General features: G+C 46.7%; 1 protein-coding gene across 4 annotated transcripts in view; it reads left to right on the top strand.

Annotated features, from left to right (window-relative positions):
- The window catches only part of NFAM1 (NFAT activating protein with ITAM motif 1), a 54,511-nt gene extending 35,604 nt beyond the window's left edge, over nt 1-18,907 (top strand). The window contains exons 2-7 of one of the 4 annotated variants that reach the window (XM_027664446.1): nt 1,693-3,516; nt 5,612-5,950; nt 6,995-7,104; nt 9,646-9,744; nt 14,321-14,407; nt 16,968-18,907. In XM_027664446.1, the coding sequence (XP_027520247.1) occupies nt 3,378-3,516; nt 5,612-5,950; nt 6,995-7,104; nt 9,646-9,744; nt 14,321-14,407; nt 16,968-17,027 (834 nt within the window). In that variant the 5' untranslated portion in view covers nt 1,693-3,377 and the 3' untranslated portion in view covers nt 17,028-18,907. Of the gene's footprint in view, nt 1-1,547; nt 3,517-5,611; nt 5,951-6,994; nt 7,105-9,645; nt 9,745-14,320; nt 14,408-16,967 lie in introns of all 4 variants that reach the window. The other 3 variants (XM_027664438.1, XM_027664455.1, XM_027664429.1) reach the window with 3 other exon arrangements.
- Nucleotides 18,908-22,859: the final 3,952 nt, after the last annotated feature.

The raw sequence follows: 22,859 nt of genomic DNA, 5'->3' as shown, positions 1-22,859 counted from the left end.
GCAGGAGTGGGTGCTTTCTGAGGCAGACTCGTTTTGCTGATGAAAGGGAATTAGAGAAGCGCCCCCTCCCTTCCCCACGGTAGTGTCAACACCTTTATTCTTCTGTTTTCCCATCAAGTCCCTGATTGTTCTCTTCCCTAAAGCAGTTCGATGGGTAGAAACATAGTGAGGGCATTGGCAGCTTTTGCATCGGCATCATCCAGCCCCGCTGAGAGGCACTCAGCACACAACAGTGGTAAAAATGCTGGCAGAGGTATGGCCCCACTTGCACTGGCTCTGCTATCGCTCCTGTCACCAGACAGAGGGAAACTGTACGCCTTGGAGTCTGGGGTTAGAGGAGTCAAAGAGATTGTGAATCCTCAGAGGTGTGCGTGTTGCCGTTGGCTGGCTTTCCAGCAATGGGGGATTGAGCTCGTCTCTGACAAGGCAGCAAATCCGGAGCTGCCGTGCTGGGGAATGAAATGCTCTGTGCAATCAGGCTCGTTGAGTTGCTGCAGCACTTCTCTGCGCCAAGCAGTGTTTCTCTTTTGGATGGTTGTGGTGTTAAACGCTTCAGCAATAAAGAGGCTTTGTTGTGGTCTCTGCAGCGTTGCTTTTGCCTTGGCTAGCAGCAGCCTTTTTGTTTGAATTAGTACTTTCCCTGGAGTTGGCTGTGGGGGCATGTGTGGGCACGTGTGTGTGTGTGTGTGTGCGCCTTTACTTGTGGGTGTACATTGGACACAGCTGTGAGCAGGCACTTATGGTAGGTGCAGCGCTTGCCCAAACGTGTTGCTGTTTTTGCGCGCCAGAACAATGTGCCTTTCCTCATGGTTGGGAATGCTGGCCACCATTGCAGGCTTTTAACAGTCCTTGAGTGAAATTAATAGACACTTTTCCACCTACAAGCAGAAACTGTGGCTTGAACCTAGCCCAATCCTGTATTTAGTCTCAGGAAGTGTCAGCATTCACTGCATTAAAGGGAAGACCAAGCCATACGGATCCTGGCCAGTCAGTGCTGCAGCGGGGTTATAGCTGGCCAGGCAGTTCCCTCCTCGTCATGCTGCAGGGACCGGCTCACATGCAGCAGTGTACTGTATAATGCATGAGTGAAGGTCATACAATGACCTATTGCTATGGAGCTTTGTAATTTATTTCCTTTGGCACAGGTATGCTGGTTAGTTCCACCTAAGTTTCAGGGCGATCAGTTCAGCCTCACTACAGGCTGGTAATAGAAACACACAACTCCCCGGCTTTTCCTCATCTTCCTCCCATTTGTATCTCCAGGGTTAAAACTCAGTCCAGAATCCCCAGACCAAATTGAATTAGAATTTAACATTCAAAGATTCAGGCTCCCTTTAGGCTCTAAGGAACAGAATGTCATCCTGTCTCGCAGTTAATAGCTGCTGGGTAGTCGTTTCAAAGCCATTTCTTTTCAGTGAGCTCTACCATAGCAAATCCCAGCAGTGAATGTATTTCTGGCCTGGCTGTGCCTTTAATCCCACAGCTGAGTCTTATGTGTGATCTCTTTTGAAATGCTAGATCTTTTTTTTTTTTTTTTTTAATTCCAGACAGCGATATTTCTAGGACTTGGCATTTTGAGTGGCAACAGGGTTGTTTATAGGAAAAGAAGAGAAAGGACAGAAGGACGATGTTGACCTGGCAGCTCTACAAACCTACCACACTTAATCCACTTATCACTCTGAATTCCTGAAGCAGATAAATGCTGATAACAGTTAAAACACATCACTGACAGGAGCAGCATGTTCTGTCCTCTAGAAATACATCAATGCTGAAAATTGCAAAGCTGTGTGCTACCATGGGGATGAGTGTGATATAAGAGCCGAAGAAGCCCTCACTGTTCATCCGAGTTCTTCTACAGGAGGGTAGTGAGCCTTCGCTTCCTTCTCCAACTACCTTGAGATGCTTTTCAGGCCTGAGAAATGCTGCTGAGCACTGCTGTGACCCCAGAGCCCCCCAGAGCCACAGCTGCCTGATCTGTACCTCCATATATGAAATACCAATTGGGCCCCAAGTGTCTTGTTACGACTCTTGATTGTCCTTTGCTGCTCAGCGTTAAGACCTGTGAGGAGCAATTTCCAGCTGAGACCAGCCCCGTCCAGCTCACATCAGCATGTCTTGGGGAGAGGAGTTGGTTTTGGCTAATCTGAGCTAAACCTTCCCTGGAGGACTGCAGCTACTGCACCAGCCTTGCAGAGCCACACAAAGCCACTTGCTCCTCTCCCCATCTGTCAGGGCTCTCACCAAGGTATTGGAGCCATCCCTGGAGTCAGGGGGCCACAGTGGCCACGGCTGCACACCTCCCCCTGTTACAAGACCCCTTCCTCCTGAGGACCTATCCCAGGCTGAACAGGAGGGAAAATGCTGTAAACCAAAGGTTGTTTGGAGCAGACCTCACTCCTACAAACTCTGGACGGACAAAACAAATGATAGTGCTTTTGATGACGTGCAGTTTACAGGCTCATCTGCTGCCTTAGGTCTTTTCCCCCATGGCCATCCCCCACCAGTCTCCACAGCACAGCACCCAATGGGAGCAGGCACCCTTGAAGTTGCAGCAATGTGCTTTCTTGTGGATAGTGCAAATGTCTCACAAGAAGTGCGAAAGGAGGAAGCTGCCTAGGGAGAAGTGAAGATCTCTCAGACATCGGGGGGGTTTATGAGTCAGATGCTGCTCAGCTGTTGCATTGCAGATGTCTTAGCTAAAAACAAGCTTTTGTTGAAATCAAAGACTCTTCGTGAGTATAGGCGGCAGGAGCCTCCCACAAAAAGAGAGTTTTCTTCTTCAAAGGGCTCTCCTTAGGTTTGACTACAATAGATTACTTAAAGCTTGCCTGCATTGCAAAGCTGATTCAGAGCCAGCATGGTGTGGATCTGAAGCATCCCAGCTGTTAGGGATGAATTTGCTGTCTGGTTGTTCTCACTTTGTGAATATGAGTGCCTTCCTCTGAAGGGACCTGGTGGAGGAGTTGGCTGTGGAGGGATGTTTTGTGGAGTCAGGAGTACAGTGGAGCCATTTCTCTGTACTGACTGCTGATGTGGGTACTGGTTTTCTGCCTGCACTGAAGACAAAACAGTGATCCCACACTTGAGTGTTCACATCAGTTTGGAGGGTGACAAAATTTGCTTTAAATGTGGGTGATATTTTACGGTCATCGGGAGACAAAGCTCTGTGTGTTAAAGTGCGTATGGTCTGGTGTTTGGACACCTGCTGGTAGGTGTAACACCATCGTGGTAGTACAGAAATATTAACCCCGGTACGAGGAGGAGTCTGCTGAAAAGCAGAAGAGCTTGCATCTGCCAGGAACTGCTTGCCAAAAGCAGTGTGTGTACATCCTGCCTGTCCCTTCACAAAGAGGAGGGGATCAACCAGCTGCCCAGGCATGGAAATACCTGACAAATCCCCATCTCTTTTGCCTTTTGGATCTTCCTGTCTTGTTGTTTTCTTACAGCCTTTGACACCCATCATGGCCTCTAATCTAAAAGTCATCTTCCTCTTTCTTTGGTTGCTTCAGTGTGGAGGTAAACAATTTTTTTTTTTAAATTCCTTTTGTTTACTCTCATGTTTTTTTCATATTACAGCATTTCCAGCTGCTATCTTTTGCTAATTTCTAGAGATCCCCTCTAGGAATTTGCACGCTGCTGCTATTTCTGTCTTTTAAGCATTTCAAAGCTGAGAGAGCAAATCCTCAAGAAAGGGGAAACATGGGAGAAGGGTTAGATAACCTAAATAAAATGGTTTGGCTTTTTCCTTGGCATGTTCTTCTCAAGCTCATGGCTCCTGGGATACTGCAAGAAGATAGATCTCTCCTCTGCTTTGTTACAGCAGTCCTTAGCTGTGTCTTGTACAGAAACTATATTCATGTGTGTTCTGCTGGGTAGAGATGAGGAGAAGGATAATGAATGATTTTGAAAAATATGGCCCAGAAGAAACCACTTGGGTTATCACTCCCACAGTGTCTGCAGGATTTTCTGTGATTTCTTTCCATAATACTGTTCCTAGTGTACACAGGACTGTGTGTTCACAAAGAATGAGCATGTCCCTGAGGACTGTACTATATCTTGGTTGCTTTTACGGCCAAAAACCTTTTTCTAGTGATGTAAGCTAAGCTCTTCCTTACTCTCAGGCTGTTGTCCCTGGCTATGTGATCTGTAGAGAATTTTCCTTAATGGATGTTACTTCCCAACAGTCCTTTCTGGGCAGTGGCCATGCCCTCCCTCCATTGTTGCCCCCCCCTGCCTCCTCAGTGCTCAGCATTAAGCAGCGCTAGGTCTGAGTTGCCTTTTCCAGTGCCAGATCCCGCTGTGCAGGGGTGATGCTGCTGTTGGGATGCAGTGTTAGTGCATGATGACAGGAAAGCAAGCCTGGCTGTGCTCTGGGACAGCTCTAATACCTTGTTATGAGCCTGTTCATAGATGCAGAACTCCAGGGAATCTCATCAAAAGCATGAATGAAAAGCCTGCCCATCCCCTACCTTCTCTCTCTACCCTTTTTTCCCTCTTCTGTTTTCACATCTCTGAAAGAATCCTTCATTTCATAAGAAGGCTTGTGTGTAAGTTTCTAGTTCCCTTTCTTAAACAGCCTCCTCTTAAATTGCTTTATATATGGTATCATGTCAGCTGCCAAACAAGTAGATCTAGAGACTGCCTGATGTTAAACCCAGATTTGGCTGGGAAGCCAAAGAAATCCTGTACCCCAGGCTCCTTACTAGCCTGTGGCTCACTCTAAGGTTTTTTTACTTTTTATTAAACAAAACAGGGAGTGAACTGTGGTGTGGTTCCACTTCTGTGCTTATTCATTCTCTCTTGTAACTCCTGACGTCATTGTCTACTGAATTGCAGTGATAAATCACTTTAAACTGCCCTGTATGTGTTAGGAGGAAGCACATGAAGGGTGTGATCTTCCATCTCTCTGCTTAAGATACTGTCACATATAGATACTTAAGATCTGCAGTCCTCTGCAGATAGTTCCCATATCTGGCATCAAGGCTTGTACTTTGCTGCCCTTTTACAGCAGCAAAACTTTGGAGTGATTAAACTGTGGCTTATTTCTCATGGCCCCGGTGCTGGCCCCTGTACGGAATATGCAATTTCCTTCCCCACTTATTTTTCAGAAATACACAGTGCCACTGATAACACCTGCTGATGTACAACACCTTCACTGCCACAGAGTCATCACGTGGCCACACGTAGATGCCCAGGTAGAAGCTTGTAACTCAAGAGTTCCAGGAGATGTCTAGCTAGCATTTGTCTTGGAAAATCGATTTCTACTCACCCACTATAAATACAGTCTCACACCACTGCAAAATCAGTTCACTTCCTGCTTCATTTCCTGTCTCTCTGTGTGCTGGTGTTGTACAGAGGAGCTCACAAGAGAAAAGGGGAAGCCTGTGAATGCAGCAGGCTATCAGAAATCAGACAGCAATTACCTAAGAGATGTGGCAGATCACACAGGGCACATGCTCTGAATCACTCCGTTTCTGACAAGGGCCAACACTGTGTGCTCTGGGTGTGCTTCTTGGCATATGGTTGCTTTCCATGTGATCCTGTCTTTGGGACAACCGTCTTCTGACTGAAAGCGATGTTAGGTAACTGCTAACACTTATTACCCTTACAGGGGAAAATGTTGATGTACAGCAGAAACCTCCAATCCAGGTTGCGCTGCTCAAGGAAGAAATGTCCATCCCCTGTAAAGTCATCTTTCCTTACATGCCAAAATACACCAAATTTTCAATCTGCTATTACTGGATTAATTCACTGGGCCAGAAGACATCCATCTATAATAGGTCAGAAAACTTACCCATTCCTTCTGGAGAAGAGAATAAGACTGCTGCCATATCTTACGACCGCAGAATTGTGCTGCTTGAAAAGACCTCTTCTACTGGCACATACTACTGCGAGGTCAAATGGAATGACATCCAGAAAGTGGGAAAGGGAGTGTTTGTCCTTGCTAGAGGTAAGTGAACAAGCAGAAGGAAGGGCAGGAGGTTAAAAATCAGCTGGATCTGGCTGTGAAAATATGGTCTTTGCTCTTCTTTTCATCTGCCCAAACATGCTATGAAATCAGGTGGGAATAATGATTCATGCCCAGTACTTACTGCCATTGGGGTTGAATGCGCCTTGCACAGGTGACCCGTGCTACTGTTCCCGATGGGGAACGTGAAGATGCAGTAAATTTTATCTGCCCTGCCACAGCCTCCTGGGAGTCAGGATCTATCCAGGGAGCCTTGGCACTGGGTCAGATGGTGCTTTTAAGCGCCAATGTTGAAGAGATAGTGCGGTTTGGCCTTCAGCACTATGGCAGGGGCAGCTGATAAGGTCAGTCCTTAGGGCGCTTGCTGTAATGAGATGTACAGGTTCAGTGCTCACTGCCAGGGGCTCACAAACAGGTTAGGGACTGACTAACATCCCTCCCCGTTTTCCATGTGATGCAAGGGTTTGGTTGGTCTGTTAATGGGCAGACCAGAAAGCAAGGGAAAGCTTTATGCAACATAAGAGGAATGTTAAAGAAAAGTGATAAGGACGGGCATGCTGCTGACTGGCTGGATTTGCATTTCTGAATGCTGGATATGAAGAACTTGTTAGTGTAAATGCAAGAGCTGCAATGAAATAGCTTTGCTACGCTGGTCAGAGGATGCCTACAGTACCCACCCTCCTAGTTTGTGTGGCCTATGTGCTTTCCACCATTTGTCTTTCTGCTCCTATCACAAGACCTTTGCCAGCCTCTATCTGCCACATTTCTTGGCTCTCATAGTTGTATCACCTCCATCTAATGCACTATATGACATGGAGCTGCTTATAACCTGCCTCTTCTGTGTGATTCTGCAGCTTCACCCTGCTTTCTGTTCAATTGGAGTGGGTTTTGAAGGTTGCGTGCATCTCTGCCACCATACTCTGCAGTCCTGTATTTTAGTTCTCTCAAGGCTTTTTCCAGGGCTAAAAACACAGCAGGATTGTAACTTCCATTCACACTGTGAACCTTTTTCCTTCTTTCTTACAGGTACAGGGTACATAGATACCTCTTCTGGGTGGGAAATCCTTGTTACCCTTACTGTTCTTCTTGCTGTGTTGAGCATCATCGCAACAGCTCTGCTTCTGTGGAAAAGAAAGGCAAGTTATAACCAAATAAAACCCAATACCTGATATGACCCATTCTAGGAATTAATTCCATTTGCTTCTAACTTGGCTGGATTGGAAATCCCTGTCTTGAGATTTTCCATGCTGGGTGTCTGCCTTGGTTTATTTTCTTAAGTTCAGTTTTTCTGAGAAAAAAAATATTACAGGAAAGACAAAAAGAGTCAATAATTAAAGAAATTCTGGTAATTGTTTTGACTCCAGCATGCTCTGCTTTAGAACAAGGGTTTGACACAGGGCAGCAAGTCACACTAGCAGTGTGCTGGCCCTGAGAACATTCAAGGAGATGTAGCTTTGTGATGGAATTTTGGAAAACTGCAGTTTGTGCATACTCAGTTGTGGCTCTCATCAGTTTAACAGTTCAGTTGTCTAAAACCCCTGTGAGGGGGCCTTACCTGCCAGTCAGACAGGTAATGTCCTGTGCACCCAAGCAAATCTGTTGCAACCCTGATGGCAGGAGGAGGGCATGACTTTCCCTGTTTCTAATCCTCTTTTCAAGATGGAGGTTACTCTGGTTCAGGAATTCTGCAGCTGCATTCCTGAGCTTGTGCACCGTAGAAGAAAAAAATCTGCAGTGTGGAGGGGCTGGGGACCAAAGCTTTGGGCATGAGTTTGGCAGAGAAACATTAAGAGGCAGAGAGAGAGGGAAAGGTCAGGACAAGGATCCCAAGGAAGCATGTGTGGAAATTACAACTAACTGGGGAGAAAAAGAGAGGGACAAGGGCCTGAAGAGCAACAAGCTTTAGATGACTCTGCTTTGAGCAGAGGAAGTTTAGACTAGACAATCTCCAGAGGCACCTTTCAACAGCAATGATTCTGTGAAGCTGGAAGAATGAGCCTGAGGGCGGAAACTGGGACTGGAATCTGGAGCAAAGAAGCACTGGTTCTTGGAGGAGGGTGTTAAGACTGGACTGACAGGGCCCCTTGGGTTAGCAGACCAGGCTGGGATAAGCTGGGTAAGGAAGTGGAAGCTGGGATGAGTAACTGAGGGCAAAGGGGAAACCAGGTGTGGGGAAGAAAGGATTTAGAGAGAAGGAGAAGAAAAGCCAAAAGCAGGGCAAAAGATCTGGATGAGACAGGGGCCCTGAGGAAAAGCGTCTGGAGTCATGATACTTGAATCTGTTGTTTGGAAAAAACCTTCAGCTTCTAGTACTGCCACCCTCAGGTATTCAAATTGCATCCTCTGCATTCTTCCAGAGATCTCAAGGCTGGCTTAAAAATACCTGATGTCTTTTAAAGTGGAGCTTGGGGATTGCTGTTTTCTAGGTAGAGTATGCCCCATATTTACTTCTTCAGGCTGCTCTCTGCCACCACAACAGCAGGCTCTCTGCATGCATTTTTATGTGGAGGCTGTACTGCTTGTACAGTCCTTCGACTCCAAGGAGCATCAGGCTTCAGCACACACAGTCAGAGATCATGAGGTTGAAAGCAGAATGGCAGCAGTTGGCAGACCTGCTAATCTCGTGAGACTTGCCTTGCGGGCAGCCTGATACAGGGGAAGGAATGTAAGAGGCAGAGCGAGTCGGCTGGAGACAGGCCCCCATCTCTGTTTGCCTAGACAGCGTCTCCGTGGGGATGAGGAGGGGAGGGCAGTGTCAGGACTCGCCAATTGGCATCTCTAGGTTTTGAGGTGGGCCTGCAAGTCTTAGACTCATGGGCTGTCCTTGGGGCCTGAAGAGATCGTGCAGTCATTATATTTGCCCTCCTGCAGAACACAGCCCATTTTTCTCACCACAGCTTGCTCAGACCTGCTGGTTTAAAAATGTTTATCTTTAAGAAAAGCTATTTAGCATCCTCCTTAGTTACTAATGGACTGGAAAGCGGTTCATAGTTTTCATGTGATGTGAATATAATCATCCCACTTCTTTCTGAATTAGAACAAAGCGAAGCCTTCTTCCTTTTCTGCCTCCTCCCTTGCTTGCTGAGCTTCTCTGTGTGTGAATGGAACACGTTCAAGGAGAACTCATCTGATGCAAGAAACATTTCAGAGGAAGGCACCTTCTTCCTTCAACCCCATGCTGGACTTGCACATTAGTGTATCACTGACTATATGTCATCACTAATGCTTGTCTGGTGCTCTTCTCTAGACCCTGCGTATTAGCAGAAGCTTCCCGGCCAAGTCCTGACAAAAGTCATTGCATTTTGCCTCTCTGGAATTCCCCTGTGCACTATGAAGATGGCCCTACTTTATTCCTTGTCCTACAGCATTGTTCTGTGCTGTAAAATACTTACACCCTTCGCCCAGCAAAGTTTCAGTGGTGAAAGTGCTTTATATGTACACACAGAGCCCAGTTCTCCTTTCTACTGCTCCAGTGTAAGTCACAGGACTCCTACATGTTACCTTGTGGTGAGGAAAGTGACCAGCATGTGTTGTGCAGACACTGCCAGCACTGTTTGCTGTGGAAGCATTCAGGAATTGTGCAAGCAGCTGGCTTTGATATGACATTGGTGTTCATTTCAACTTTGGGGAGATTGTGTTTTCTCCAAATGTGTCATTTGATGTCTTGTCCCGAGCAGGTGTTGTGCCCTAGAAGGAGCCAGCTAAATATCCTGAGACAGAAGGTGGAAACTCAGCTCCCTTCAGCCAGCCCACCACCACCACCTCCTGTCTATGATGTGAGTACCAGAATCACCCTTCATCCCTTCTGTCTGCATCATGGTACAACTATTCCTTTCCCTGCCATGGTAAAAACAATGCCAGTATCATGATGTGAAACGTGAGCAATACCTGCATACCAGCCTGGTATTGGTGACCTTGCCCTGCTCGGCTCCTCTCAAGACTGTGCATGTTGTGTGTCTCCATCCTGGTCCCAGTCATGGTCTCCCCAGTGCCCAAGCCTTGCCCCATGCCCTGCTGGGCAGCACCCTTTCCTCTACAGCAAGCGTGGGGCCACAGAGGGTTCCTGGTAGAAGAGGTAGAAGAGTCTCCACAAGTCAAGAAGAAAGAGGGCATTTCAGCCCCTCTTTGTACTGCAGAGTGTCTCAAGGACATGCCCTTCCCAGCTGGAGAATGATGGCTCAGGAAAGGGGCAGAGAGACATATTCCCTAAACAACCCCAGCTGTTCAGAGTTCCTGCTATGGTACCTACACTGATGCCAGGGTCACAGACCATTGCAATCCTGAGCAGGCTGACTAGCTAGCAGGGAGAATAGGGCAGGAAGAAAATAAAGGGAGTCTCTTTTTTGAAGCATTTTCCTTTTCATTGCATCCTTTTCCATTTCACAAACTGGGGAATGCCAACTGTTCCCACTCCTCGAGCTCAGTAGCTGCAGCGCCATAAGTAATAGAATTGAAGTGGCTCCCCTGAAATGCCAGGCCTAGACCTCAGCTATCTCAAGTAACCATGACTCCTAATCCCATTTACAACCCATCCAGCTCCATTTAAAATGGATTCCTTTTTTGCCTTTTACTGCCATGGGAGGGCTGCTCCACTAAGAAGCGAAGGGTTTGGTTTTTTTCCTTGTGATCTGTGGGACGAAAAAGGAGAAATAAAATGAAAGTGAGTAGAGAAGTATGTTACCTGGATATTAGGAAACCTTTTTGTCTGTGAGGTCTGTAAGGACTAGAAAAGTCTCTCCAAGGAAAACCTGTAAGCTCTTCTGCATTAATCATTTAAACTAAACAAAGTGAAGCCCTGGAGGATGTACTACAGAGAGGAGCAAAGCTCTGCCAAGGAAGCACGAGACCTGATCGGAGGCAGATACAAACAAGAGGGTAGGCCTGCCCCTTCTCCCTCTCACTTTGTGGGGGGAGGAAGGGGCACCATTTTGTGGCCTTTTAATTTTTGGAGTAGTTGTTTAAAAGAGAGCACTATGTATTGTATGTGATACGTTTGTTCTGGGCAAAAAGCAATGCTTTGGGTAAAGGAGGTTGCAGGTCATAAACCTTTTCATTTGTATCAAGTAATTTCTTTTTAATTTGGGCTTATAAAAATCCGAATGGGTAGTTTCCTGCTGAAGTGGATGATTTCTGCAAGGAGACAAAAAAAAAAAATCAAATCCATTTCTCGCTCAGTCGGCCTCGTCATGCATCCTTAGCTCCATCTTAATTACATGTTTCATCATGTTGTTCTGTTCAGGCTTCACTAGGGCTAATATAGCAAGCCAGCAGAGCCAGCCTTAGGCACAGGCAATCCCAGGAGCTGGCTGGGCCCCAGTGCTTCAGGAGCCCTATGGACCTGGCCCAGCCAGCCTTCCCCTGGGCTGTTAACCACACACCAGCTGTGCAGGGCTCCTGGCCAGCCCGGTGTGCAGGGCAGGTGGCTCTTTGGCAGGGCTGCAAGCAGCCTGGGACCATCTCCTGTGCGCTGGGGAATATGAGCCCGCCCACTTGGAGGGTCCTGTATTGTGGAGCAGCTGCTGGGGGGCGACTCGTTCAGGCACGAAGCGGCAACTCCCCGCAGCAGACACATGGTGAAAGAAGGGCTGCGAGGTGAGGAGGGGGGAGCACAGCCCTGTGAGGTGTAATGGGGTCTAGAGGGCAAGAACCCTGGGGTGGAAACCTGTGTTAGATGGGCCCTCAGGAGAGGTGAGGGAAATAGAAAGTCGACAAACCTGATTTCCTTTGAAAGATGACTCTGGTGGCCCTCTGCTAAATTTTGTGGGAACTCAGCATAGTGTAAACTCAGACCTGCAAACTGCATTTGAAACTAGGTGTGTTGTGAAAATCTGTTGGTGTTAAACTGGGTGTTCAACTCGGTTCTTAATTCATGGGGAGGGAAGAAATCTGTGGTCAGCACTGGGGTAAACTAAGGCAAGGAAAAAGGAAGGACAAGTGAGAAGTAACTCCCAGTGATAAGATAAAGAGGTCAGAGATTAGGGGACTGGACAGGAGGCCATCACGTGCCAGCTGTGCTATCTCTGGGGAAGCAACAGGTCGGAGTCTGAAAAAAAGTCAGGTCAAGGAACCACAGTGTCCTTGCAGGCCTGGAGCTGGGAGCAGAAGCAAGAGCAGGCAGCACTGGACATCAAAGTAAGGTCTCAGAACTGGCTGGTGCAGCTCATTAAGCACTCTCTGTTATCCTACGTGGCAGCAAGGCTCATCTCTGGTGTGGGAAGGGTCCTACCACGCCTTCTGCAAAGCTCTGCTGCTGAACAGCCCTGGGAGCAAATGCCTTCCCCAGGCATTTTCAGTGGCTTTTCAGGTGCCACTGTTTACTTTGTGGTCCCTGGGGGTGGGTGTATGCCCTGGTCATGAGGGGGCAGCTGGGAAACCACTTTGTTCTCTCTATACTACCAGGTGTTCCTTGACCTCTCTGTCATCCTGCAACCCCGGAGCTGCTCTACCTCAGTGCACTGCCTAGACCCAAACCTGTATATCCTCTGACTTCCAGCTTAGCTGCCTAGTTAACGAGCAGCTTGGAAATAACAATCTGAGGGCCTTGCTTCATCTGCTTTACACTTCAAACAAGCTTTTTTGAGCAGCAAACAGAACTCCTGTGGTGCAGGTGCAGTCAGATTCCAGAGCACAGGAGCTTTTCCAGGTGTGAGGAAGACAGGAGGCTGCTTGGGGATGGGAAGGAATCTGTCAGCAGGGAGGAAAGTAGCCTGTGTGCCTCCACTGTGACAGTAGCAGGTGGTCAGTGACCAAGTAAAAGTAATTAACTGCAAATGGCAGTTGGAGACACCAACTTTCCAACTGGCCAGCAAAGGACTAGCAGTGTCAACAGCCTTCATGGGAAGAACGCTTGTGGAGACAGGGAGTCTTTTTTGGAGGTTAAATACCAAAGGGATCCTTTTTGCTTGCAAGTGGCTTCAGACTGGAGCAGTGACAGAGGCTGCCTGTCCTGCCAAGGGGACACAGAGCCAGGCTGCTGGAAGTGGAGCACGCAGGACAAGATCCTCACTGTGAGCATCACAAAGAGAACTGAAAATGAGGATGGGGAAATTGGATTTTCTGTGTGCACATGGGCACATGCGAAATCTCTGTGTGGGCAAGTAGGGTTTTGGGAGTAGGAAGCAGAGAGGTGAAATAATTTGACTGTTCTGAGAGAAGGCATGGGAATGGCAGAGACGTGTGGCGCTCCATTCACTGTGGCCCCCTCACGTCTGAGTGCCTGTTTATTCCAAGGCCTCCTCCAAAATGCTGCTCCTGTATCATCTAGTCCTGTTCAAACCACTGTTCTGCTGGCCATGATCCTGAAAGATGCTGAGTGTTTGCAACTCCAGATGAAATGACGAGGGTTCAGGTGATCAGCAGCCCCTGAATCAAGCCTCCGTGTTTTGCTCATCCTCCTCTCTGTGTTTCAGGGCGCCTCGCTCCCTTTGCAGTCTCTCCACTAATACCATCTGCCCCTCTTGCAGCCGGAGCTCCTCCCATCTTCCTGTTGCCAGAGAAACAGCCACCTTGGCAACCTGCTGTCATCCTTGAAAAACACATGGAAAAGTCCTCCTGATTGTTATGTTTGATCCTTCAGGCAGATCTGGAATATCACTCAAACTGACATGCATCTCCTGTGACATGATTACCTGGGGGACAGCGAGTGCATATGCATGTAGGGCGCGTGTGTGTTTCTCTGTGTAGCTGTGTGGGACCACGGTTATGTTTGAGGGCCTGGGAGCATATGGAGTTTTTTTACTATTCTTTGCTCACTCTAAAAAGAAAGGAGAGTTCTGGCTTGGAAAAAAAAACAAACCCAGACAATAAACAGGAATTTTGTCCAATGCAGGGTTTCCCATTTTCAACAGCACCTGTGCTTCAGGACCCCCAGCCTCTCCCCTTTTCTCACCTTTGTGTGCCTAGAATAACCACGAACAAGAGCTTGTGGGTGTCAGGCACCTAAACAGTCCTGAGTGATGCAGAGCACTGCCCTTTAGCCATGTCCCCATGGTGCACATCATCATCCCGTGTGGCAGAGGGGTCTTTATTCTCCATTCTGTGACAATTTGGAGCAGAGGGAGGCAGGGGCATTGCCATTCTTCTCCACTGCCTTACACAGGGTAGGTAACATCAAAGCCTGTCTCTGTGAGCCTGAAAAAAAAAAAAAGATGATGCAGTTGCACTGTAGGGATTTCAGAGGGAAAGGATTTTCTGTTTGCCCAAGTTCAGGTCAGGAACTTCAAAATTTTGGAGATGGCAGGGGTTTCTAAAAAGTATCAGGCGTGAGATGGGGAACAGCCCAGTGAATAATTAGTAGTCTTAAACCTAAATAATTTATTTGATCCCTATTTTCTTCTTTTTTCCCCTGTGCAGAGCCTGGATGTGCGGCAAATTGATATCTATTCTGTCCTCGAGAACAATACAAAGAACCCTTCACTCAAAAAAAATCCTCAAAGGAAGGTAAGGGCTAGGGCCCTATTCTTGGAAAGTTCCCCTATGCACTGAGCACAAGGGGAAAGAAATCCCACAGAATTGCCATGACCTGGCAGGCAGTAAGTGTGTCTCCAGTCCCACCAAAAGGGGAAAACAGGATGTGGCATGCAATCGCCAGCTGGGCTGCACATGTAGCCTATCTTCCCTCTTCCAGGAGAACCCTTGCTCCTGCAGCCCGGCCAGTTTTGGCACTCACAGTTTTGAGCAGATGCTTTGCTGTATGACATATGCTGAAAGGCATTGAGGGGTTTGGCATCACTGCTCCCTCTGAACAGGATGGACATTCATGGAGAGTTGGGCAGATGCTGGTCCCCACTATTGCCCCTTCCAGATTATTTAGACAGTTGTGAAGCCCTCTGGGGTAAAGGGATCTGTGCACCAGCAGCAGACACTGGACGCAGCTTTCCTCTCACCAGCATTAGGCACCTGAGAGCCATTTCATGGTAGCAGAAGCTAAGATGGTCTGAGCAGAGGCTGGGTTGATACAATCTCTGTCAGCTCTGGGGCTCAGGAAAAGGCAGTGTGCCTATGTTTTGGGCTTGTACTAAATTCACCCATTGTGAAAATAGATGCAACTAGGAATATGCAGGTGCAAATCAGTTGTGGGGGCCACATGAAGCAGACCAGGAGTCCACACAGCCTTCTACCCTGCCTTTGGCAGGTGTCAGCTGTTTCATATGGACAAAACTTACATCAGGCACACCAGGGAACACTTCCTTCCTGTCCTCAGAATTCTGTTTTTCTTTTCTTCTCCAGACCTCTTATCTGCTTAAAAAATATATATTCACTTCTAATGTTAGAAAATGTTCCTGAAAGATGTCTCCTGCTTCCTCCCACTTCTGTCTTATTGGGAATAATTCCCCTGGTTTCACCATCCCCCTGGTTCATGAGCACGTCTCATTCCAGTGTCTGAGGCATTTTCACAACTCCCACCTTTGAGGAAAAGGTGGTCTAAAATCAAGCGGCCTCCTCTGTTTTCAGAGCCACTTGCCACGTGGTCTGGTCCCACGGCCACTGGCCGCCTGCAGTTACTGCTGTGGCACCACTGTGGTTGGTGGTAGCAAAAGCAGTGGCAGGTCCCTGATTACTGAGGAGAAAGAAGGATTGTTTTATATAGGCTTGTCTTACATGATGCCCTGGAAAAGACAGAATCCCTGGGTTTGTGTTCTTGCTGCATTTTTAATTAGTTGGATAGGGTCCCTCTTCCTGGTCCTGTTTATTCTTCTGTATACCTTTACCAGCTACCCCTTTCAAAATGATTCAGTCTGGGTGGCAAGATACAGGATGTATGAGGTTTCTCCCTACCAGGGAGCTGTCTGAGCTGTGCTGAGTTGTTTGTGTGTGGCCCACACCATTCAGCTGCTGCTTGGAGGGACAGAGGGTCTGTAAAACAGAGCAGCAGCAAAGCAACAAAGCAAGAGCAAAGGAGCATCTCTATGTGAGCAGGTCTGGCATTGGTAGTCTTGGCCAGGGGGGGTAAAGGTCAAAGCAGAGATGGGAGAAAGAGAGGAGAAGAAAGCAAGGAGAGGGGATGAGATGAGCTCTCAAACGTTACCAAGTGTCCTCAGTTCTTGTGCTGGTCTGAAGGAAGGGAAGTGTGAGTGGCAGGGCCTTATGATCTCAGCACAGGAGAATTTGACTGCACTTTCCACTATGGTTGCAAGCACCTTGATCAGCTTCCCTGAGTCATCGTGGGCTGTCACTGCCTGGGACACTCGTCCTCCAGCTGGCTTTTAGGGTATTTTCCCTAAGAGTGAGACTTGTGGGTCAGTGGGTTTGGCCTGTGAGTGGGAGCTGAGATTACTGAACAGTGTCTGACTCTGCTACAGAGGGTCCAGCCTAGCCTTTGCTGTGGGATGCTGCACATAGAGGGGGAGCTGTAAAGGGAAGCGGGGCAGAGAACCCCTGTGAAACAAGAGCATTTGCATGGACCGTTGGCCAGTTTGGGTAGCAAGGGGTTAATCCCACATGCTTTGGGGGTGCCTCCTCTCTGCACTTTTGTTGTGTTTCCCTTTAGTGGTGGCAACAGAGAAAATGCTAGTGTAGGTAGAGCTCAGTTCAGCCGGTGGCATTTCAGCTGCTTGCTGTGTAACCTTGCTTACAGCAGGCCTGTGCCACACAGCGCTTAAAATATCAGTCTGTCAGCGCCTTGTCTACACGAGGAACGGTCGTGAGGAATAGACTCAACTGTTGAAGAAACAGGATTGAGGAGGTCAGGGAATTCCTCCTTCACAGAATCCAAAGTGATTTATTTTTTTACTGAGTCCAATTTTCCCTCCCCTCCCAGTCTGACAGTTTTTTTGGGGAAGAGTGACTCGTAAAGGAGGCATCTTTATCCCTTGGGCTGGATTAGTCACGTTTGTCTCTGGCGGAGCAACATTTCTCACTATAGTGGCTTCTGTTTCAGCAGATCACTTACAGCCATTTCTAACAGAACAAACGTCAGTGCCTGCTTATTAAGAATTAATTCATCATCTTTTGAATGATTTTCCTCCATTTCTTTTTTCTCCTTTTCATCATTCTGCAGACACCTCAGAAGCAAGCAACTCTAGAAGAATCCTCTGATACACTGTATGAGAATATCTAAAAGGGAAAGATATCTGACCCGGTGTGGACCAGACATCTTTCTGTGTGGCAGAGCTACTCTTACATCCCCGATGAGATGCAGATACATGCAGAGATCTACGGTAACTTCAGAGCACAAGCACGAGGGACTTGTGAACCCCTGGCTCCTTCTAAACTGCCCTTCATTAACAACAGAATGCATCTGTTAAAATCCCTCGGGGCTCAGTCTGCACTGATGCAGCAAAGCTATTTTGCAGCAAAGCTGTTTGATGCAAAAGAAAAACTGCTTTTTTCAAGCACTTATCTTGGGAATGGGCAATATGTGAAGGTTTGTCTCACCTGCCCTGGCCGAAATACTTAACTCTCGATCCTCTGCAAATGACAGGACAATCCAGAGATCTCTCTGCTTGCTGGCTTGAAGTTCAGATCCTAACCTGCAGCAGTCCACCTGATCCTGTGCTTGTGGCTTTCCCGAGGAGGCCTTCAGGTCTACATGCATAGTTTAACCAGATCCAAGCATCTACCTGCCCATTTTTCCTTTCTCAGGAACCCCACAGTGAAACATGCTTTCTCATAATCTGCTAATCCCATCAAGTAGTCACAGATGCCTGCTGTGACCATACTCAGGCGACTCAAATCAGTGCCTCCAAGTAAATGCTTCCTCTTCAGCAATATAAGCAGTTTATGGTGAGGACTGGATGCACTGACAGAGATAAAGGTGGAGAAAAGGAAAACAGAGAAAATATCCCTGCCTGACAACATGTCTCAGTGACAGTGCCCATTCCAGAACAAGAAAGAGGAACAAGGAGGTGGGAACCTCAGGAAACTCCCTTGCTGGGGCCACATGAGCCAGGCAGGTCTGGGGCCAGGTTCCAGCCCAGAGAAGTTCAAGCCGAGTTCCTCAGTTTCCTGCTCTTCTTGGCAATCGCTTGGGATTTTGAGCCTCTGTGGGAGCAGGCATGGTACCTCTGGCCCACCAGAACCAATAGGTTTGCCTTTGTTTCAGCTGGCTGGTGTACAAGGGTATAAGGCTCCTTTACCCTGTCCCCATATGTTATTTGGCCAGGGAGACCAGTTCTGAAATAACTGGAGGGAGGAGAAGTGAGGCCTTAGAAGTGAATTTTCTATCCAAGTTCTTCTCTCCTCTGTCAGCTGGAACTTGCCTACCATTTGTGCTGATGCATATTCTAGTTCTGATAGGGAAGAGGTTACATTAAATATCCATGTAACACGATCAAACCAGCGGATCAAAAAAGCCGAGGCTGTTTTATCTCAGATTAGAAAACAACAACAAAATAACAACCAAACAAACCAACCCAAAATAAGAATATGCAGCATAACTTGAGAGGAATCGTAGAAACCTCTTTAAAGAAGAAGATCAAATTAAAATTGAGCTCCAGGGTCATAGGACCCTCTCTAGTTGAAGATAATGTTGCTATGTATCAGAGATAGAGGCTGTGGAAAATGTCTCCGGGGCCTCCAACCTTCCTATACTATGTTTAAAGAGATAATCCGCTTATTGCTTTGCTCTTTTTATTAGAAGAGATTTCAAACATGCAATTTGGACTTTCTTTAACCACAGAAAAATGCTTTTTCTCTTCCCAGTGCTGAGGAATTCATTTCAGAAAGAGCAATGAATAGACAGCATGGCTTATTAGATCTGTTTATCATTTGTTAAGAGATTGCAATAATTATAAATAAATATTTTTTAAAGAAAAAGTTTTAGATTTTACTAATCTGAACAGGAAACATTTGTGTTCACAGAAGAGTTTACAGATATAACAATTCCTTTCCTTAACAAATTTGAAGAAATGATGAAATGAATTATAAATATATTGCAATATGGCAATAAAATATTCAGCAGAAGCTGGTGGATTAGATGAAAAGTAAAAACTTTCAAAATAATGATGCTTAGGTTTTGTGTTTTGTTTTTTAAATTTTATAAATGCTAAAAATACTGTGTGCTGCTGGAAATTTCCTGGCAATGATCTTGCTTTGCAGTGAGTTGATTTGTCTTGTCTTTCTGTTACCTTTTTAAATAGCACATTTCTTACATTTATGCCTGAACAATTCTATATATTAAATAGCTGAAGCTGTTTAAAATGAAACATGAGAGAAAGAACAGTATTTGGAATGGAAAATGCTATTCTAGAACAGTCTTCCAGTGCTAAAGTACTGGAAGAATCACACCAGGTTCTGATCAATTAGGTGAAAAAGTAAAAATTTCCAAGAAACACTGGCAAGTGTGGGGATTTGGGCTGTGTGCCAAAACTTGTCAAAATCGGGAGGGGGGGGGGGGCAAGGGGGGGGGAGTCGCTGTGTTGATTTCAATGGCTTTTGGGTTGGCCCTGCAAGAAAAGGGTAGAAGGCTGCTTCATGAGAGAAAGGAAGTTTAAATCTGTGTAGCCACAATCTAAAATCACTTCTTTAGCATCGTGCGCCATGGGCAGCACAGCAGCGACAGAGCGTGTGAGAGAGGAAGGCATACAGCAGAAGGCTGTAGGAGCAGGGATGTTTCTAAATGGTATGGATTCCAAGGAGGTATGAGGAAATGCCTGCAGGCACAGGTAGGAGAGACTAGGAAACATAATTTATATAATATTGGTATAGCTACTTTGTAGCAGAGATTTGTTTAGGAACAAGGCAGTCATTTAGTCTTTTTGTCATCATTTGGTCTTTTTGTCTTACCTGGCTCTATGGCTCATGAGAATAAGTGCAGAAAATGCATATTATTAGCAAAAGGAAACACATTCCTTTTTTTTGAGTGTTGAGCAATTGGGGAAAAAAAAAAGGGGAATTAAGGATCGGCTCCCCCAGCTCCACAAAGAGGAGAAGCGGTGACTGGCTTGTTGTGTTCACCCTACACATTTTACTATAATCTGAATGCTGAGAATAGGTTTGTCTTAAAAACTGTGTCCATAAGGGTCTCAGATCCACTTGCTTCTCCCAGAACGGTGTTGTTATGCACAGAGCAGGCTCTCTTGTTATAGTGGTATAATCTTTGATTCCCAGGTGTTGAATTATCCTTTTCTACTGACAGGATTCCAGGGAAGTGGAGACTCGTTTATCAAAGTAAGCAGTGGTGCGAGGTGGAAATGCACTGCTTGCCTTCTTCTAAAGGAGGTCCCATATTAGCACTAGGATCCTTTGCCCTCTTCACCAGGCGTGAGCCTTTGGTCCCGAGAGATGCAGTCTCTCACTGTGATCATCCTCAGTGTTATCTGGCATTGCTGCAAAGGGTGTTGGTGACACTGAGGTCATCTATTCCCTTTAAATCGACTCCTTCATAATGCTTTACAGCAGATTCTAATTTGAGAAGGGGAAAACCAGGGTGCATTTGAGTGGTTCGTTGGTTTGTTGGTTTGATCCTTTTCTGCAGAGGACAAGCTCTTGCATGGGTACCGTTTTGTCATATGACACATGCGAACTATATTTTGCCTTTATCTGTAAACAAGACCTTACTGTGGTGGATAACGCCAATGAAATGTATGTCCAAGGTGTTCTCCTTCATCACGTCTGTCTTCTCTTCTTTAACCTTCTCAGGGATGTCACTATTGCAAATCAACTCTAAATACCTAGCTAGGGCTGATTCTTTGTCAAGGTAGATGCTTGACTGAACAGCACCCAAGAGAAATGGTTATTACTGCTCTGGTTTGCACTGCTGTCCCAGCCAGCGGTGCCCTAAGGGTGTGCAAGTCTGGGCCAAGGGCAGGAGTCTCTTGTTCCAGCTGGGCTGTCTCTTGGAAAGACCTGATGTTTCTTCAGCCCTTGGCCATGCGATATTATGACCCTGTGAGACAGGGATTTAGGGAAGGCAGTGAGTAAAGCCACCAGATGGTGCCCTAGGTCCTCTCTGCTCTCTTTCCTGTCCCCTGCATGCCCAACTCCCCCGCCAGCTTCCCTGGTAACCCCCAGACCACAGGCTCCCAGGGGTGCACAGCTACAGCCATGCAGAACATCCCCAGCTGTGACTGTCTTCAGCCTCTGGGGTTGGTGACTGACACTCCTCACAGCTCTGCACCATAGCTCAGGTGCCACCAGCACCTGTGAAGAGATGAGGACAGGACAGAGACCCCTCTTTTGCATCCATGAAGTCTGGAGCAATTGCCTCATCAGATATCAATGTCTGCTGTCTTGGCACAGGGCTGCCCATGCAAGGGACAGGAGAGTGGCTGCTGACACCATCATTTGGTCAGACTGGTGTCTGAAATGCAAAATTGGCCAGATGTTGGGGGCTGCTTGGAGCTGCCACCACTTTCTTTAACCGTTTGGAAATGGCATCTTATCTTGGGTTTGGAAAAATTTATGGTGTGTCCATTATGAAAAAAACCTTTGCACCATTTGCTGCTTCTCTTCTTTACTATGTCAGGAAGCTGATGAAGGCTCAGACACCACTCTTTCTGTGTTTTGGGATTCTGTGGTGGTCAAGATTTGCTATGCACAGTGAAGTTATCATTGAGAGTTTATAAATAAAAAAGAGCAGCATCAGTGATCTCCAAGGGAAGAGGAGAATGTAAATCTTCAGGATCTTCTGTTGCTTGATTTTAGGGCAAGCCAGTTTCCGTTTACTGTGAGGGATGAAATGTTTTTCTTTGTTAATGATAAAATAGAAATGCAGGTTACTATTAGTAACTAGTATGTTACTAGGTCTTTCCCTAATACTAACCAGTCCTGTAAACTGCTGGACTGTGTTATGAGCTGTGGATCTTCAAGGTTCACAGCATCAGTGCTGCAGTGATAGAACTATCTGGGGACAAAGGGTGATGGTGCTTTGACCATACCAGGCAGGTTCCCATGAAAAGTGATACAGGAGGACAAGCTGTCAGCTTTTGAGGCAAGGACTGTTTTGGCAGGACTGGGAGGGCTCCCGTTCCAGGAGGGAGGCTTCTCTTCACTAACCGATGAACCTCTCCTGGAGCTCCTCTTTTCCTTCCCCTTTTTGAAATATGTGGGTTGTGTTGTATCGGTCTGGGCCACGTGAAGATTTGGATATACAGCTGGTAGGGCCAGGCAGGTCAGCCACCCTGCCTTAAGGAGTCAGAATGTAATTATCCAAATTGGAACAGGGTGAACACGAAAAAGCTAGCATATGGGCTTCTTCAAAACGTTATGTCTTTTAATAACCTGTCAGGGCCTCTGGTTTCTATCCCATCTGAAAGATTCGTCTGCCTACAATTTTGTGCCATGATATCTGAGCACTTCCAGGGGTAATAATTGTACCCAAAATACCCGTAGCACAGTGAGCTTCCCTCCCTTGTGAGAGAATTAGCGCTGTAATGTCCGTAATGGTGCTTTTGGCACTGACACGTGCCATTAAAATCAAAGGTTGCAGAAGTTCTTACAAGGCTCAGTATGTAATTTCAGCTTCATATATGGAAAAAATGGAGACTCAGGAACTTAATGACTTTTCAAAAATTGCAGATAGTCAAAGGTGAAGTTGGGAACAGAATTCAGGTTCCTATGTTCTTATTTGCACCAGGTTGTCCAGGTAGGAGCCAGTAGCTGAGAAAGTAGGAGCTGCTGAGCTCCTTATAGTTTAGGGGAAAAAAAGTTTCTTCCTGAGTCACCAGCACCGGTTTCTGCAGCACTTTGCTTTTCACTTTTGATTTCTCATGCAGGTATCAATCAGACTCACGTCTGTCTGGCTGAGGTTTGTTTGCTGAGGTAGCAGAGCTGCTGGAGAAGTTACTCCTCTCTTTTACGGATGCATCTACCATTTTGGCACTAAGTGAAGCTCATCAGAGCCAAATTACCATAGAAAACCAAAATATGTACGCTGTACTTCCCCAAATAAATATTTAGAGAGGGAGTGTGCTGAATTGTTGCTCATTCACCCCATAAAGTCTTTCTGATT

This window comes from Corapipo altera, unplaced genomic scaffold (assembly GCF_003945725.1).
Source record: "Corapipo altera isolate COAL_440 unplaced genomic scaffold, ASM394572v1 1, whole genome shotgun sequence".
Classification (NCBI taxonomy): domain Eukaryota; kingdom Metazoa; phylum Chordata; class Aves; order Passeriformes; family Pipridae; genus Corapipo; species Corapipo altera.
Note: the sequence above shows the minus strand (reverse complement) of the source record. Positions and strands in the feature narration are given on the sequence as shown.